Genomic DNA, 18,133 nt, shown 5'->3' with positions numbered 1-18,133 from the left:
GTGAAAATGTCTCTACCCAGACAACAAAGAAGTATCTTAGCCTCATTACATTGTGGAAACCTTCCTCTGGCTATAGATAGTGGCAGGTATACCAAGCCTGTGACTCCCTTGGTAAAGAGACTTTGTCAACTATGTCAGGAACAATTAATCGAAGATGAAGTTCACTTTGTTGTGGTGTTCAAATTCTACAATGATTTAAGGAAAAGTTTATTTGATACATGCAATAATCAGTTCAGTAGTTTCTGTGAACTGTCCACGTTAGATAAATATAAGTGGTTGATGAATACTGAATGTATCCAGCTAGACTTGGCGAGATGTATTCAGAAAATGTATCACAAAAGGCTGCAAGGTGTACAATAACTATTCAGTATGAATTTTATATGAAAAGGGTAATTGAGTGTGTGAGGTCATGGGTCATGGGTGTGTGTGGGGAGGGGATATGAATGTTGGTACGGTCAGAAGAAAGGATATGGAGTGTGTGTAGATGCAGGAATTTGGGTATGGGTGTATTTGTGAGTGAGGTTGAGTGTGTGTGTGTGTGTGTGTGTGTGTGTGTGTGTGTGTGTGTGCGTGTATGTCTCGAGTGAGGGGGTGGAGGATATCTGAATGTGTTTGGGTGTCTGTTTAGTATGTGCGGGAGAATATTAGAGTGATTGATTGTGTGCGTGCGTGCGTAGGTGCGTGCGTGCGTGCGTGCGTGCGTGCGTGAGTGCGTATGTATATATGTGTCTATGCATGAATGCATTATGTGATTGTGTTAGTGAATATGTGTATATGTAGATATAAAGAATGTGCATGATTACTTTTTATATCTAACTGTATTTTAATAGTTGTAATATCTTAAGGTTTCATTTCGGCCCTCTGAGGCCTGGTGTTTGTAATTTAAGTATGTGCTAAATGTTGTATTGCTTTGTAACACATGACACTGTAATAAACTATATTATTATTATATTATTATTATTTATCGCTTTCTCGCGGTATAGCAATATTCCCTCATGGCCACGATATGGGTCGCATGCGCGCGTGTGTGTGTGTGTGTGTGTGTGTGGGGGCTCTTGTGGGTTTAAATCATACAGAAGAGAGCTGAGATTTTTCCAAGTCGCATTTCAAATTATACATATGGACGGGATGTTGAAATTTTCTCACTATCAACTTAAATATAATTTAACAGTACAGACATATGTGCTCTTATAACAATCCACGTATTTCTGCGTACAAAAGAATTTGATTGATTTATGGCCCTATTTAGCTATTGGATCCCTCGCCCCCAGGCAAAGTTATCAAAACAAATAGCAAATAACACCGCTCAATAGCGCTGAGTAGTACGTACTTCCTAAAAAGCAATAATGTTTTCCTAAAAACAACGCTTATATCAACGTTTATTCTGTTTGCGGAGTAGATGTCATCAAAGTGGAAGTCCTCACCCAAGCAATGGTAATACTACTGGATGTCCATTATGTAATTTCTAGTTTTTGGATGACATATTGTTCTCAGTAACCGTAATGTGGAAATAGATAGTTGATTGGTTTTATTGGCCCAGTCGTCTAAGGCGCCGCGATTCGCTGTGCAGAGTTGCGTCCCTTGGGCACGCCAGAAACCTATGATTGTGGGTTCGAATCCCGGTTCGCCCCGATTATGTTTCTAGGTTTGTCAGCACCATATCCGTGCTCGTGGGTTTCACCGAAGTGGTAAACGTCTGAGACCTGCATCACTTCGGGCTTTCCTCCCACATTAAGCTGACTGATATAACTGGAATACTGTTAAAAGCGGCGTTAAACCCAACTCACTCACTCACTCCACCCCAACAACATTATTAAAAAAAAAAATAATGACATCGAATATTGTTGGAAGAGGGTGGTCGGATCTCCACACTTAGAATTTGAAACGCCTTCGGGCATTTTTTATACACCTTATGTGTGACAAAACAGTCAAATAATAAAAACTAATACCAGGAGATCCACCCAAACATCATTTTAAAAATTTTTTAATGAGATCGAATATGTTTTCTACCAAAATGGTATGTTGGTCTTAACTTTTAAAACTTCAAACCATTTCAAGCGACCATTTTTGGATTTATATATACATATAATTGTAGTCGCCGTTCATTAGTAGTTGTGGTTTTGCCACGGCGGAAATATTTAAATCATCCACAAAAGTGATCACATGGATTATTTAAAACGTTTGAAACGCCGCACTCAGCAATATTCCAGCAATATGACGGCGGTCTGTAAATAATCGAGTCTGGACCAGACAATACAGTGATTGATATCATGAGTATCAATCCACACAATTGGGATACGATGACATGCATCAACCAAGTCAGTGGGCCTGACCACCCGATTCCGTTAGTCGCCTCTTAGACAAGCACATGAAATAGAGGTTATCACGCTAAATACAATGTTTATTCCTTGATACGGGATATTTAACATCCTCAAACACACTCGCGTGATAACCCCTATTTACCACTACGATGTCATATCTGAGACGACTCTGGCGAGATCATGATCGGATGGCTGGAAATGGGTTTATTCGTGAAAGACCAAGAGCAAGTCTACATCTGTTAGACTGGTTCTCCCACAACCCGGAAGCGGAAGTGAGCGTAAAGGTATCAGCCCAGCACATGTACATGTTTTGATTTCTCACGCAATCGCTACGGAAATTTCATTTTCTGATGTAGCTGTCAGGTAATTTTGACAGTCGTTGGTTGAATTAATGGGAAGGACGGACGTAAACAACCTCAAAAGACACAAAATGAAGAAAGAGCACGTCCTTAATTGTAGCTTTTCGTCTTGGTATGACAGATTCAAAGATCTTACAATCAAAAGGTAAAATTGTAAATAGAGAATCTGTCACACTGACATCTTTCGGTGTTCCTATTTTATCATTAACTCTGTGTGTATATGTTGTGGTTGCTTCTGTGTATAATACTCCCCAAAGTATTTTGATGTCTGTTTGGTTTCGTTAGGGATACTTTCAATGAGTTTCATTGACTGATCCGATTCATCGATTATGTGTGACATATTGTGTGGATAAGATTTTATAACAATTTTAACACTGTCAAAATCAATAAGGTAACAACAACAAATATACTTCTCTGAACAGTGTTGAAGTCAGTCTATTCTTCAGGTGATGCAATTTTGTCAATTTGCGACATAATGCACAGTCATTTAATTTTGCTAAAGTAAACAATGTAATGTGATGCGTCAAAAGACCACTTTTCGCATGTTATCGCACATGTGCATGTAAGCAGAAAGTTGTTGCCATGGTTACACTAGATCTTCTGCTATATATGGAGAAGAAGATCGAGAGCCCTAAACATAAGTCGACTCCCTCCGTGGTCTAGTGAGAGTAGAGGGTCATATCAGAAGATGTTAAAAGATGGTATACTTGTTCTTAACCTGCCTGGCGCTTGTCATTTAGGGGCTCAAACAAGGACTTGTCGGCTCGGAGTCAGTATACTGTGTCTGAGTGGGGTATTCATGATTAAACTGTGGCATGGTATCTCAGTGTGCTATCACTATTAAATCGCCCGGACTAGTACAAACAGCCACACACACATGCATTGATGCATGTCGCTATATAAGTGAAATAGTCTTGGACATGATGTTAAACCCCATCTCACCTCCCCTTAATATAAGTCAGCTGTTGATATGGTGTTACCCCGACACTAAATATATTAGTTACATATAGAATGCTAAACAAGCTCCCGTGTAATACCAATTTGAATAGTGAATAGTTTTGGTATTTGACAAGCGAAAGCGAGTCAGATACCAGAACTATTCACGAGTTTCATAAAATTGGTATTACACGGAAGCTCGTTTAATATTTTATTTATTACTTGCCATTTATAACTTTCTTTAGAATTTCACTCTTGCGTTTGAATAGGCAGACACCTACACAATCAACAACGTAATCCAATTGAGTTTAACAGAATATGTCAAACACGTCAAACGTTGACACAAATTTCTAAGTTCTCTCTGCCGCTAAACAAAGATCTGAGGACATCCCAATCAGGGGTCACGTCAGAACGACCTTTAGCAAACTCTGACCGACCACTGAAACGACTAACAAGAAGTCGACATCTACCAATTAGAAAGCAGTTTTCTCGAGCTTTGCAGCACTCGTTTCAACCCTGCGACTTCCATTTCAGACTAGGCTTGAAAAATATGTTGACACAGTTCTCGATTAGAACTTTGAAAACCGAACAAACGAACATTCCAGAATGTCTAATATATGGTTGCGATTGTATGGCGGTACTTCCCACGTACTGTACAACGCCTCTTCTGTTCAAATGTTTATCCCACGGAAGTGAGATAAAGACGATAATCTTGACGGAATCAGTTGTACGGTCCGTAACTGTCATTCGGAATACCCCGTGTTAATGAAAATATAATCCGAAGGTCACTTTAATGATCTGGTAAGTGACGCTTTGATTGGTTGGATGTAAGGTCGTTCTGACGTGACCCGTAGTGGGATGTCCTCAGATCTTTGTTTAGCGATAGCGAGAACAAAGATCTGATTTTAATGAGATTGTTCATTTATGCATTACTCAGTGGTGTGATGTTTGGTGTTACAGTGTGGTGCTGCCTCTACCTCAAGAATTCATCGACTACCTTCACAAGGATGGCGTTGTGCTGCCAGAGGGGTAAGTAGACGGCGCTGACATTGTCTACTGTGTTGTTGTTGTGTGTATTTATCACTCTCGTAGAAATTGCACTGTTAGAAATCAGTGCTAACCTGGCAGTCAAATGTCCATAGGGGCTAGAAAGCCATGTATCCTTATTTAGAAAGTCACAGAGAGCTATATTTGAACTTCCCAGAGACTTCTTGCCTGATTTTCAAAGTCTTCTTCTATTGTTCTATTCAACTGGATGTGACCATACGCTGTGTATATTGTAGTGAGCGTGGTGAGATAATAGGACCTTTAGTTTTCAAGTTAAAAGTAAACAAATCCAAAATTGGGTTGGATACTCTCCAGGGAGCTGAGAATGAAATTTGAGTTCACACTGATCCACTGACCGGGATGATGATAATGTTGTGTCATGACCATTCACTTGGTGAATGGAATCTGATGCTTTATAAATGGAGTTATTGTTACAATACTTTCTGATTTTGATCCTCAAGGCAGGAATTCATCCTGCTTGCACACTTCAGGGAACTGTTGCAACTTACATATGTGCAAGTAACCATGGTAACTGTGTTATTAAGACCCATATTAATAATGTGTTTCCTGTATTCTGTTTACAGTTCAGTACAGGGGAGCTCACAATCAAGACCAGAGGATGAAAATGATGATGATGATGTGAGTTGAACCAGTCACACCTGAACATGAATGTTACAGGACACCACTTGGTGTGTAAGCCTGGCACTACGTGTGATTGTCATGACATGGCTGTTTACACAGCATTAGATGACGTCATAACATGATTGTTTACATGATATTACACAGTATGTTATAACGTCATGTTTGTTTACATGATATTACACATTTTATAACATCATGATGTTTGTTTACGCAATATTACTTAGCATGTTATGATCATGATGATGTCATCTTTGTTAACAAAATGTTACACAGCATGTTATAGTTTCATGTTTGTTTTAATGATATTACACAGCATGTAATAATTTAATGTTTGTTTACACGATATTACACATGTTATAATGTCATGTTTGTTTACATGATATTACACAGCATGTTGTGATGTCATGTTTGTTTATACTGTATTACACAGCGTGTTATAACATCATGATGTTTGTATAAATGATATTACACAGCATGTTATAATGTCGTTTACACGATACTACACAACATGTTATAATGTCATGATGTTTGTTTACACGACATTACACATGTTATAATGTTATGTTTGTTTACACGATATTACACAGCATGTTATGATGTCATGGTTGTTTATATGATATTACAAAGCATGTTATAATGTTGTTTACACAATATTACACAGCATGTTATAATGTCATGTTTGTTTACACAATATTACACAGCATGTTATAACGTCATGATGTTTGTTAACACGATATTACACAGGATGCCATGACGTGTTTGTTTGTTTGTTTGTCCAGGACGTTGACTGGGGGTCAGGCAGTGCAGCAGTGGCAGTGGTAGGTATCCATCCTCGGCACACAGGGGGCACTGTAAACACCCCAGTGTTGGGCCCTGACGTGTAGATTCCAAATTGATATCACTGTGAGATGATAAACACAATAAACACAGCTTGTGTGATGTTATTCTAAAAATATATTCTTCAGCTTGTGTTATGATTTGATCAATACCAAACAAGTTTATTACTTTTTTGCCACATCTCGTTTCTTTAAAAATCTCAAGTCAGTAGATGTTCCCTGATGGTGTCCGACTCTACTGCCTTTAGTTTCAGGTCAATGTTTAGTGTTAAGCGGCATAAAACTTTTTATGTTTTGGCAGTAAATGTAAATCATGTTAATGAATGTACTAAATTGGATGAGTTTTTCCATAATAGAAACCTGGGATTTATCTAGACTTGCTCCAAGTCTGATATTTGGCCACATGTCTGAAACAATTGTCATTAAGAATTTCCCGGATTCAAATAAAATATATCGCCAAGTTATGTTATTATAGTAATCACTAATGTATTTGCTTTGGAGAGGTGACCTGCATTTTAAACTTGTATAATGCACCAATAAACCATGATAAACAAGAAGAGTAGTTCAGTTGAATGAACCATTAATTGAATGAACTATTCAAATATCCCTGAATTTATGAAAATATGGACTTTTTAGAAAGTTCCAATTTTGTAAAATTATGATTTTCCCCATTTTGTCAGCCCAGGGTACTTGGTTTGTGAATCCTAGATAACTCCCAGGAATCATGGCAGCGGGATATTGGGTTAATAATGACCGTTCTGTGTGTCAGGCGCCGGAGTTTCCTGAGTTTGAGAGGCTGGTGAAGAAGGCCATACAGAAGCTGGGGGGGAGAGTGTTCCCCAAACTCAACTGGAGTGCTCCACGGGTTAGTCTGAGACTGAGATAGAGCTATGAGGAATTAGGATTTATCTGTGCCAATGGGGTGAATTGTGTAAGTCTTGAAGTTTTGCGAGGGACAGCATTCATTCATGGGTCACAGATAATCCATAATCCCCAGTTTTGAGATGGTTATTCCATGTATTAATCATTTTAAGAATGAATATGAAGAAAATCTATGAACCGTCAACCCTAATGACAAACTTGTCTGAAGTCAGTTATCATTTCAATTTGCATTGTTATCACCAATAATTTTTTGTTTGTTTGTTGTTTAATGCCACACTCAGCAATATTCCAGCTATATGACTGTGATCGAGTCTGGACCAGATAAGTGATTGATATCATGAGCATCGATCCATGCAATTGGGATACACTGACATACATCAACCAAGTCCGCGAGCTTGACCACCCGATCCCGTTAGTCTTCTCTTACCACAAGCATAGTCACCTTTTATGACAAGCATGGGTTGCTGAAGACATATTCTATCCCGGTATCTTCACGGGTCTCTCAGCAATGAGTGAGTGAGTGAGTGGGTTTGGTTTTACGCCACTTTTAGCAATATACCAGCAATATCAAGGCGGGAGACACCAGAAATGGGCTTCACACATTGTACCCATGTCGGGAATCGAATCCGGGTCTTCGGCGTGACGAGCGAACGCTTTAACCACTAGGCTACCCGACCGCCCCCTCTCAGCAATGAAGCCGTGTGATTTCTTAGAGCTTCAACTGACCAATCAGTGTTAAGAATTGCTAAAATTCACTTATGCATAATAGTCTTTTTAGGCATTTAGAAATTGGATATGATAATAGTTATTAATACAAGGATTATTATGGATGACAACTTTATCATACATATTCACCTGATGAAAGAGCAAGAGGTAGCTGTGAAACATTGTGTGTGTATAATAAAGTAGTTATCTATAATACTCCCTGTCATCACATGTTCATGTCATAAGAGGCGACAGGATTGGGTGACTTTTCATCGTATCCCAATTGCGTAGATCGATGCTCATGATATCAATAACTGGATTGTCTGGTCCAGACATTATCTACAGTCCGCTGTCATATAGCCTGAATATTGCTAAGTGCGTCGTTAAACAACAAACAAACGAACAAACAAACAACATGTTCATATCTCAAAAAATTGTTCAATTCAATTACCATAACTTGGCAACTTTATTCCTGTAGATTAGCCAAATGAGATCATTGCTAAGTTTACCATTTTAACTCTTGATGTTAAACAATTGTTTGCTGACAAAAGGACAATTGATCATTTCGGCTCAGCTTGACTGCAGTATCCATGACAAGGTAAGTATGATGAACTCGGCCCTCTGTTGTGTTGCAGGATGCGACGTGGATTTCCTTTGATAAAACCCTGAAGTGCACATGTCCCAGTGATGTCTACCTTCTGTTGAAGAGTTCCGATTTTATCGCACATGATTTGTCACAGCCGTAAGTTTCGTGGTTGATATTTGCATGTTCTCTCACTCGTTAACCTGCGTTTCTTTGTCCATCCTGTTCATATTTACATGTGTGAGTGTTGTCAGGCTAAAGAAAATAGTGGTCTTAGTTCTCAGGCACTGGCCACATCATCATCAAGTTCATCACACGTTTCGTTTTTATTTCCATTTAAAAAAACAACCAACCCAAATCCATAAGTATTCCAAGTCCAACAGTTGTCAAATACTGTATTCCAGTATTTTACTCATCAAGAAATACATTTTTGTAGGGAGGCCCTTTCCCAGGTGGATGGTACACAACTGGTTTTATTTAGTTACATACTAGTTAGGGTGTTATCAAGTTAAGATTGATGATGATGATGATGATGATGATGATGATGATGATGATTATGATGATGGCCCTGAAATGCTGTACAAACATTTTGAGAGAAAAAATTAAAAAACATTATTATGCCATGGATGTTAGCAGTCCTAATTCAATCAAAAATTATTTTTAAGACATCAACAGAGCCAGCGTCTGTTTTCATCGCTCTCTGCTATAGTGGTAGTTGTAAGTACAAAGTTTCAAGGTCTGTTTGTTTATAGGTTTCTCCATTGTTCTGACTGTGACCTTGAGATGGCACGAGCAGACGTTAAGTATGACCTGATCCTGAGGCGATGGCAGGACCTGCAACCTGGCATGGAGTTCAGGTGTTTCGTCAGGAACAAGAAACTGATTGGTAGGTAAATCTTTGTCTGATGGGGGCATGCAGCAGAACGATTCTTCAAAGTCGTTGTTAATGAATGACAGATGTAGGAGAAACCAAAAGTGTTATACCCCTGCTTCCGTAGGTTTTACCAGGATAAAAAGGAACAGGTGCAGGAAAAATAGGATCGACTTTACCTTGACCTATGTTATTGAGACTAAACGTTCATGTCCTGATAAGTATCGTCACTTGTTGTTTGTCTGATACTTAAACACTAGTCAGTAATATTTTCTGTTCTATGCTGTGAATAATCAAATCTGGACCAGATAAACCAGTGACTGAAAACATGAATGATGATCCATACCATTGGGGCATGTTGACACACAGTCGGCCAACTCAAAGAATCTGACTTCACCGATCTTCTTTAGCCCGGTCACACAACAAGCTGGTGCTCGACACTAACACTGGTCCGCTGGTCCGAGTCTAGTATATTTTCTTTAAGGATTAGTACAAATAACTAAATGGTTGTCTGGTGTTATTTTGGGGATGAACAAAGTAATTTAAGTTTGTATGACTTTTGAAATCAGTAATAGATCGAGCCTAAAACTCTACGTAACATTGTGTCTAGTAGAGATCCAACAGGACCAGTAGATTTGTTTGGTGCTGGTTATTTGGAACACTGACAAATAAATAAATAAATGAATGAATGAATGAATGAATGAATGAATGAATGAATGAATGAATGAATGAATGAATGAATGAATGAATGAATGAATGAATGAATGAATGAATGAATGAATGAATAAATAAATAAATAAATGTTTTTAATAAAAATAGAAAATAAATAAATGAATAAATAAATATTTTGATAAAAATATATAAATAATAATTAAATTAATAAATATTTTTAAATCCAATCAACCAACCAACCAACCAACCAACCAACCAAGCAACCAATCAATGCAAGTTAGTCATATTATTACACTACCTGGTTGTACAAATGTTCATGGTAGAGTCACCAGTTTTTATATTCTGCTTTTGCAGCTATATCTCAGAGACATCACATCCAGTACTACGCCTTCCTGGAGACTCAGAAAGATGAGATCATCAGCGACATTCAGGCATTCTTCTATCACATGATCTCCAACAAGTTTCCTGACGAGAGCTGTAAGTACCGTACACAAATTAATTTAAATCTTTGGGAAAATTCCTAGACTGATCAACATGTTCTTTGTTTGAGAGGTGTCCGCCATAGTCTTGTGGATAGAGTGTCTGCCCGGAGAGCGGAAGGTTGGGGGTTTCCATTCCCTGGCCTCATCATACCAGATGATTGGTACTTGTTGTTTCCCTGCCTGGTGCTCGGCATTAAGTTGATGAAACAAGGACTGGTGGGCTTGGTATACAGTGCTTAGTGTGGGGTATCCATGTTAAACTGTGACATGGTATCCTAGTGGGCTAGCACTATAAAATCATCATTAATCCGGACAAGTACAAGCAGCCACACACACATGTACATGCACTTCGTTTTAATGCAAAAATCTTGGACGTGATGTTTAACCCAATCTCACCTCATCTCACAAGCAGCCATACATACACACACATGAACATACATGTTGCTATATAAGTGCACTAATTTTGGACACGAAGTTAAACCCCCATTTTACTTCATGACTGAAATACCATTCAGTGAGGTGCTACAACCAAACTCAATATCTCCTTGTTTTAAATAATTTTTCGAAGGTGTAATTGTACAATGTCTTTGTAAATTGTATTTTGACAATTCAAAATTTCCTAAGAAATTATGCAAATGAACCAGACAAGTTGAGTTTAACCACAGACAATAATAACCATTTGAAACACTATATCTTGGCTATCAGCTGGTTCACATTTTACCCTTACTGTACAATGTTTAGGCTAAAATAAATAATAGTCTTTGTTCTCAGGCCCCACAGGCCTACATAAAGTCTGCAACACATTTTGTTTTTATTTCCATTTAAAAAAATATTAAAATCTTTATATATTCCGTGTCTTGAACACACGACCCCGGCGGTGAAATGCTACAATATTTAAGAAGAACATAATTTCCCTGAAATGATTTTAAACAAAATTTTGTTACATACTAGCCTGAACAACCCCCAAAAACAAACCACCGCCTGCCCACACAATATTTTCAAAAGCCATCGCCTGAGAACCAATTCTATTATTTTTTTTAAGCCTTATTAGGATACTGACTGCTGTAGTATCAGTATTACGCCTGTCAAACAATTCATGTAATATTTGTATCATGTATGATCTACGATCTATCATGTGATTTTTTTTATTTTTCAGATGTGTTTGATGTTTACAGGAAAGATAAGGTACATCAATTAAGTTATCTTGAACAAATAATTCGGCAACAAGCCGTGAACTTGTGCAATATACTATTTTGGAATATAAGAATATTTTATTTTTGCTGGTTTCCTTAACAACAAATAGGACTTTAAAATGAGGGTAGGACTTTGCTTCTGGGGTAGAATTACGATCAGTATTTCCTGATTAAACTCAAACTTCCATGCTTGTTTGTTGTACCCTAAAAGTTAAGGGACGACTCGGTGGATTGAGTGGTCAGTCTCAGTGACTTGGGTGACCTACCCCAATGACGTGGATTGTTGTTCACAATATCAATCACTGGCTTATCCTGTCCAGACTCGATTATTTACAGGCTGTCAGAAGCTGGAATATTGCCGAGTGTGTGACAAACATCAAACAAACACACACACACACACACACACACACACACACACACACACACACACACACACACACACACACACACACACACACACACACACACATGTTCATCAATCAAATGACTTCGGGCTTTCCACCTATATCAATCTGACATGATATAACTTAAGTACTGCTCAAAGCATCATGACTTGCTCAGCATCCAAACTCACCAGCAACCCATGCTTGCCGAAAAAGGCAATTATGCTTTTCTTAAGAGGCGGCTAACAGGATCGGTTGGACAGGCTCACTTGGTTGATGCATGACTTGGTTGATGCATGTCATCGTATTCCAATTGCGTAGATCGATGCTCATGATGTCAATCACTGTATTGTCTGGTTCAGACTTGATTATAGCTTCGGCAGTGAACAACAAACCAACGAACAAACAACTGACTCATTTAATCTTATACTGCTGCATCTAAAACCCATGACTTCCTGTGCAGACATTCCCTATCTCTTATCCAGGGACACCTGACTCTGGTGGACTTCAACCCGTTCGGTGAGGTGACGGATGCCCTGCTGTTTACATGGGAAGAACTGGCAAATGACAGTGGAGAACTCAAGGCTGAGGTCAGACACTGTGTTGAGATGAACAAAATGAGCTTGTGTCGTACTGATTTAATCATGTTTGTGAAACAGGTGCAAGGATCTTTTGTATTTCCCGAGAGAGGGAGACCATTTGACAAGTAGGAATAGATAAGATTCCACTGTCACCTGTTGGTACGAGACCACCATGTTTCTCCAGATGGTTGAAGTACTGAGTCAAAACATGGGATGCAAGAAAGCAGAGGATGCAGATGAAAGGATAGTCTATTGCTAAGGAACAGTTATAATTTGGGTGGGGTAGGGGGTGAGATTATTTTGCTGCCCCCCCATATACTTCATGGCCCCCACAAATACATGTAACAATTTTCATGAACACCACACCTTCACACACTCACCCCCCCCCCCCCCACACCCAACCCCCCAAGTATAAATTACCGGTACAGGTCCCTTAATAAAGTTCACATTGGTTTTTGAAACAGCACTGTTAATTTTTCATGCCCCTCCCCCCTCCCCTCCCTCATGTAGTTGATAAAGTTTGATGCCCCCACTCTTTCTTTTGCTGAGTCAATTTTTCATCACACCCCCTTTAATTTCACCCCGAAAATTATTTTTTCAGGTGTATGTAATTCTTTTTTTATGATCCACACATCAGGATTGGCTGTAGCAAAGTGTAATGTTTTTGATAACAAAATCCTTGTGAAGCTGATACATGTATGTCAACATAACGCCAACAATGATATACTGCAAGGTCATGACAGTATTGTCTGTTGTGTGTCAACAGTAGCATATGAAGTCATTATCACTGCCGTACCTTGTATAGATTCTTATTAACTGGCTTTTCTCAACCATATGGCAGATAATCCCATCTACGAATTGCATGACCCAAATTAAATTACAGGTACAATGATGTAGACATGGTAGAATTTGGTGTTGTATCAGTTGACATAGAATCAAAGCTACTGCGCTCCTTTTGCCATGTTTGTGTTTTACGACGCTTTATGGAATACCAGAAATGGGCGTCACACATTGTATCCAAGTGGGAAATCAAACCCGGGCCTTGAGCGTGACGAGCAAACACTTTAACCACTAGGCTACCCATGTGAAACCCAAGTCAGCCGTCGGTGCTGAGAGTCATCATAACACCATGTGTTAGTTTAAACATCACATACAGTCAAGTCTTGTTTATCCGACACTTGTTATTCCGACAATTGGCTTTTTCCGACACAAATGATGCGAACCGATTATTTCAGTGCTATTTAGACCCCTTCAACCGACAGTCTGGCACTCCGACTCCGACACACCTACTTTGCAACGAATTGCTGAAATCACTCATTGAACAGTCTCATTAATCTGACACAGTGATCAGCGTATTCCGTGGTCATCTGCCCGCGAGTACACAGCCCATGTTTTGATCTGAGAAGAGTCGGCGAGTAGCTGCATACTTCAACGGCTTGCTTTAAATAAACAAAACTGGATTAATCACATGCCTAGATTACCTGAATCTCATTAAAATTGGTTGGGGGGGGGGGGGGGGGGGGCATGGATGGCCCAGTCGTCTAAGGTGCCGCGATTCACTGTGCAGAGTTGTGTCCCTTGGATACGCCAGAAACCTATGATTGTGGGTTCGAATCCCGGTTCTCCCCAATTATGTTTCTAGGTTTGTCAGCACCATACCCGTGCTCGTGGGTTTCACCGAAGTGGTAAACGTCTGAGACCTGCATCACTTCGGGCTTCCCTCCCACATTAAGCTGACACGGCGTGATATAACTGGAATACTGTTAAAAGCGGCGTTAATTCCACTCACTCGCTCACATTAAAATCGGATACCCGTTCTCGCTACCGCTGTGGACATCCCATTACAGGTCACGTCAGAACGACCTTTCGTGAACTTTGACCGACCAATGAAATTACTAACAGAAAGTTGGGTACAATGTGTGAAGCCTATTTCTGGTGTCCCCCACCGTGATATTGCTGGGATATTGCTAAAAGCGGCGTAAAACCATATTCACTCACTCACTAACAGAAAGTTGACATTAGCCACTATGAAAGCAGCTTTACCAGTTTCAAATTGGCGACTTCCATTCCAGACTATGCTTTAAAAAGTATTTTGAATCAGTCATAGTCCGTAACAGTAGTTTTGTGTTAAACTTTAGAGGTTGTATGATTAGAAAATATATTCCGCTAACAATGTAACACAACGATATGAATATTTCCTTTTTCCTTTTTTTATTACACCATATTTGTATCGTTATCTATCGTGTAGTTGTCCAATTTTTTATTACAAACGTTGATACTACCTAATTTCGTTTATCTGACATACTCGTTAATCCGACATAATCATATGCATCCAACCATGTCGGATTAACGGAACTTGACTGTATTTGTGACTGTCCCAGTCTGGACTCGGTTGGATTGAGTGGTTGGCCTGATGACTTGGTTGATTGATGTGATGTTGCTCATGGTATGAAACATTGGTTTGTCTGGTCTTGACTCAGTTATTGACTGACTGGAGTGAAAACAAGACACGTTATAATGCCTGATGATCCTTAAGTGTTTCTTTCTCTTCCCAGCGGCCTGAGTTTCGGTTCCTCCAGAGCAAGGATGGAGTACAGCCCAACCCCTTCGCCTACTTCGCCATGCCGCGGGACTTCGTCGACCTGGCTGCTGGGGAGGATCCCTACAAGCTCATGGACCTCCTGCACCTGGTATGATCAGGATGATGGACTTCCACATGCTGAACTCTGTGGGAATTCTGGGGCAGAGTTGGTCCTCTGTGCCCAATGCTTGTCATGAGATGACTGGGATGAGGGTTCCGGGGCAGAGAAGGTCCTAAGTACCCCATGTTTGTTGTGAGAGATGACTGGGATGAGGGTTCCGGGCCAGAATTGGTTGATCCTAAGTACCCCATGCTTGTTGTGAGAGATGACTGGGATGAGGGTTCCGGGGCAGAGAAGGTTTTAAGTACCCCATGTTTGTTGTGAGAGATGACTGGGAAGAAGATGGATTGGTTTCAGTGTGTGACGGGATGTGACCCTGTGACCCGGGGTGTGATCTTCAGCAGGCTGGATGATACAATCTCATTAAAATCAGATCTCTTTCTCTGATACGATACCTCTTCATGAAGATCTAACAATGCCTCTATTGGAGAATTCAAACCAGCATATCCAATATGGGTATCTTCAAAACCACCTAAAGCAACCACTTCTGAATGTAGATGATTAAGGCTGCACCATCATATTATGGATATTTTGTGCGCCCTGTCATTTCTGAGGGCCATGGCATCTAGTAGATCTACACCCAAAAAGGAGATCATTGAAGGAATATTTGTGGTCTCTGTGAATATCCTTCGTACAAGTCAAACTTTCCAAATCTAGGAAAGAAATGAATTAGAATCATTTCAGAAATCTGTCTCATTCCTTCAAACACTGAATGCCACAAGTAGCTGCAATATTGCTGTCTGAATCATTGAACAACATCCATTCACCTGCCCATCTCCACAGGTCATCTGTGCTCTACACTTGAAATAGGATTCAGTTGGGAAATTAAGGTTTGGAATAATTACTAGGTTTGGATACCAACAGGTAAATTATGTGATACACATTGTTGGTGTGCCTTGATTTGTCATAAACTTTCTGAAGCCAAAATATCTGGAATTTGGAAGGTGAAGCCACTTGTCCAAAAAATTATAGGCTCAAAATATTTCAGTGTGTGTATTACATGTTGTGGCCATATGTGTAAAACCTTGGTTTGAACTCAACTGGTGGTTTTCTTAAACAACTCAGTACATCTGTTGCACACCTTGGTGTGATAAAAATGTAATAAATACCACTGTCCACATATTAAACAGAGAGGTTCATAAGATACAAGCTATAATTTGACTCTTGTGAACAGTGTAATTAACAGTTTAAATTATTATCCCCCCACACAAAAACACACACACAAAAACAGTGTAATATTAAAAAATGCCATAGTGAAGATTTTTTATATTAGTGTCTGGAGGAAGTTGAATTTAAACTTTTAATAATGGTTGGTTGGTTTGTTGTTTAACGCCGCACTCCAGCAATATTCCAGCTATGTGACGGCGGTCTGAAAATAATCATGTCTGGACCAGACAATCCAGAGGTTGACATCATGAGCATTGATCCATGCAATTGGGATACGATGACATGCATCAACCAAGTCAGCGAGTCTGACCACCTGATCCCGTTAGTGGCCTTTTACGACAAGCATAGTGGCCTTTTATGGCATGCTGAAGACCTATTCTACCCCAGACCTTCATGGGTCTTTTAACCAGGAATAACCCAAAATTCAAAAATGCAAAATTCTGCTTGTCTTGCAGTTTATGTTGCTGAATCAGGTACTTCCACAATTCTGTTGCTTGCATCCATCTGCCACACATGTTCAGCAATATATTAATATATGTGTTCTGTTTTATAGAAAGTGCAGACTTCCACCAGCGAGAACACATCATCCGACGAGGACACCACCAGTTGACCTCCAGTGGAGTGTAGGCAGAATATTCCTGTGTAAATACAGTCACCATTTTGTACATAAAGCAGTGAAGTGCATCTGGTCTTTGTGTTGTTTGCCTGGTGATGTCATGGGAAATCAAGTTGCCTCACTAGAACAACCAGGTCACAATGAATACTTGGTCTTGTGAGCTGGACACACATCAAGGCACTTTCCAAACACAACAGCCTTTCGGACCACCTGATACACAATTACCCAATTGCCTCATTAAACATACATGTGGGGTGCAAGGTTGGTCCATTCAACTAAGGCTTGGTTTGTTTGTTGTTGTACACCACATTCAGCAATATTCCAGCTATATGACTCGTTGGTTGGTTGGTTTGTTGTTTAACGCCGCACTCAGCAATATTCCAGCTATATGATGGCGGTCTGTAAATAATCAAGTCTGGACCAGACAATCCAGTAATTAATGTCATGAGCATCGATCCACGCAATTGGGATACGATTACATGCATCAACCAAGTCAGCGAGCCTGACCACCCGATCCTGTTAGATGCCTTTTACGACAATGACTGGACCAGAAAATCCAGTGATTGATAACATTGGCATGAATCTGCAATTAGGATACGGTGACATGCAACCAACCAAGTCAAGAAGATTGACCACTCAATCCTTTTGGTTGCCTCCTACTAGCACAGGATGCTGGGGATCTATATTGTAACAGGAATCCCCATGTGTCTCACAAGAATTCTCTGTTTAGAATTGTGTCCCTTAGGCATGCCAGGATCCTATAATTGTGAGTTTGAGTCCAAGAATCATCCCGAGTATGATTAATTGTCAGCACTATACCAGTAATCATGGTTTTTGACCCATGAAGATTCGGGGTAGAATGGAATTCTTCAGCAACCCATGCTTGCCGTAAAAGGCGACAAAATTTATCGTAAGAGGCGACTAACAGGATTGGGTGGTCGGGTCCGCCGACTTGGTTGATTAATATCGTCGTATCCCAATTGCGTGGATCGATGCACATGTCACCTGATTGTCTGGTCTAGACTCTATTATTTACAGACCACTGTCATATAGCTGGAATACTGCTGAGTTTGGCATTACAAAAGAAAAACAAAACAAAAAAAACTCATGGGTTTCACCAAAGTAAATTCTCATATCTTGCCACCTCTCCCATTA

The 18,133-nt window shown here is 39.8% G+C and overlaps 1 protein-coding gene across 1 annotated transcript; it reads left to right on the top strand.

The window, feature by feature from the left end:
* The first annotated feature begins 2,611 nt into the window (after positions 1–2,611).
* LOC139445217 (translation initiation factor eIF2 assembly protein-like) lies at positions 2,612–17,033 on the top strand. The gene is made up of 12 exons (XM_071226355.1): positions 2,612–2,825; positions 4,577–4,645; positions 5,248–5,302; positions 6,085–6,123; positions 6,911–7,006; positions 8,364–8,470; positions 9,064–9,197; positions 10,209–10,331; positions 11,493–11,521; positions 12,398–12,502; positions 15,049–15,183; positions 16,916–17,033. Exons 1-12 carry the CDS (start codon positions 2,713–2,715, stop codon positions 16,970–16,972), a joined length of 1,062 nt encoding a protein of 353 aa, XP_071082456.1. The 5' UTR covers positions 2,612–2,712; the 3' UTR covers positions 16,973–17,033.
* The last annotated feature ends 1,100 nt before the right edge of the window (positions 17,034–18,133 follow it).

This window comes from Haliotis cracherodii, unplaced genomic scaffold, assembly GCF_022045235.1.
Source record: "Haliotis cracherodii isolate W230 unplaced genomic scaffold, xgHalCrac1.p SCAF_6, whole genome shotgun sequence".
Classification (NCBI taxonomy): domain Eukaryota; kingdom Metazoa; phylum Mollusca; class Gastropoda; order Lepetellida; family Haliotidae; genus Haliotis; species Haliotis cracherodii.
This window is presented reverse-complemented; position numbering and strand designations above follow the sequence as displayed.

Bases quoted from the DNA above. Each gene is read 5' to 3' on its own strand.
- LOC139445217 (XM_071226355.1), top strand. From the start codon at position 2,713: ATGGGAAGGACGGACGTAAACAACCTCAAAAGACACAAAATGAAGAAA. The intron at 9,198-10,208 runs GTAGGTAAATCT...CTGCTTTTGCAG, and splicing joins CAGGAACAAGAAACTGATTG to CTATATCTCAGAGACATCAC. The intron at 15,184-16,915 runs GTATGATCAGGA...TCTGTTTTATAG, and splicing joins TCATGGACCTCCTGCACCTG to AAAGTGCAGACTTCCACCAG.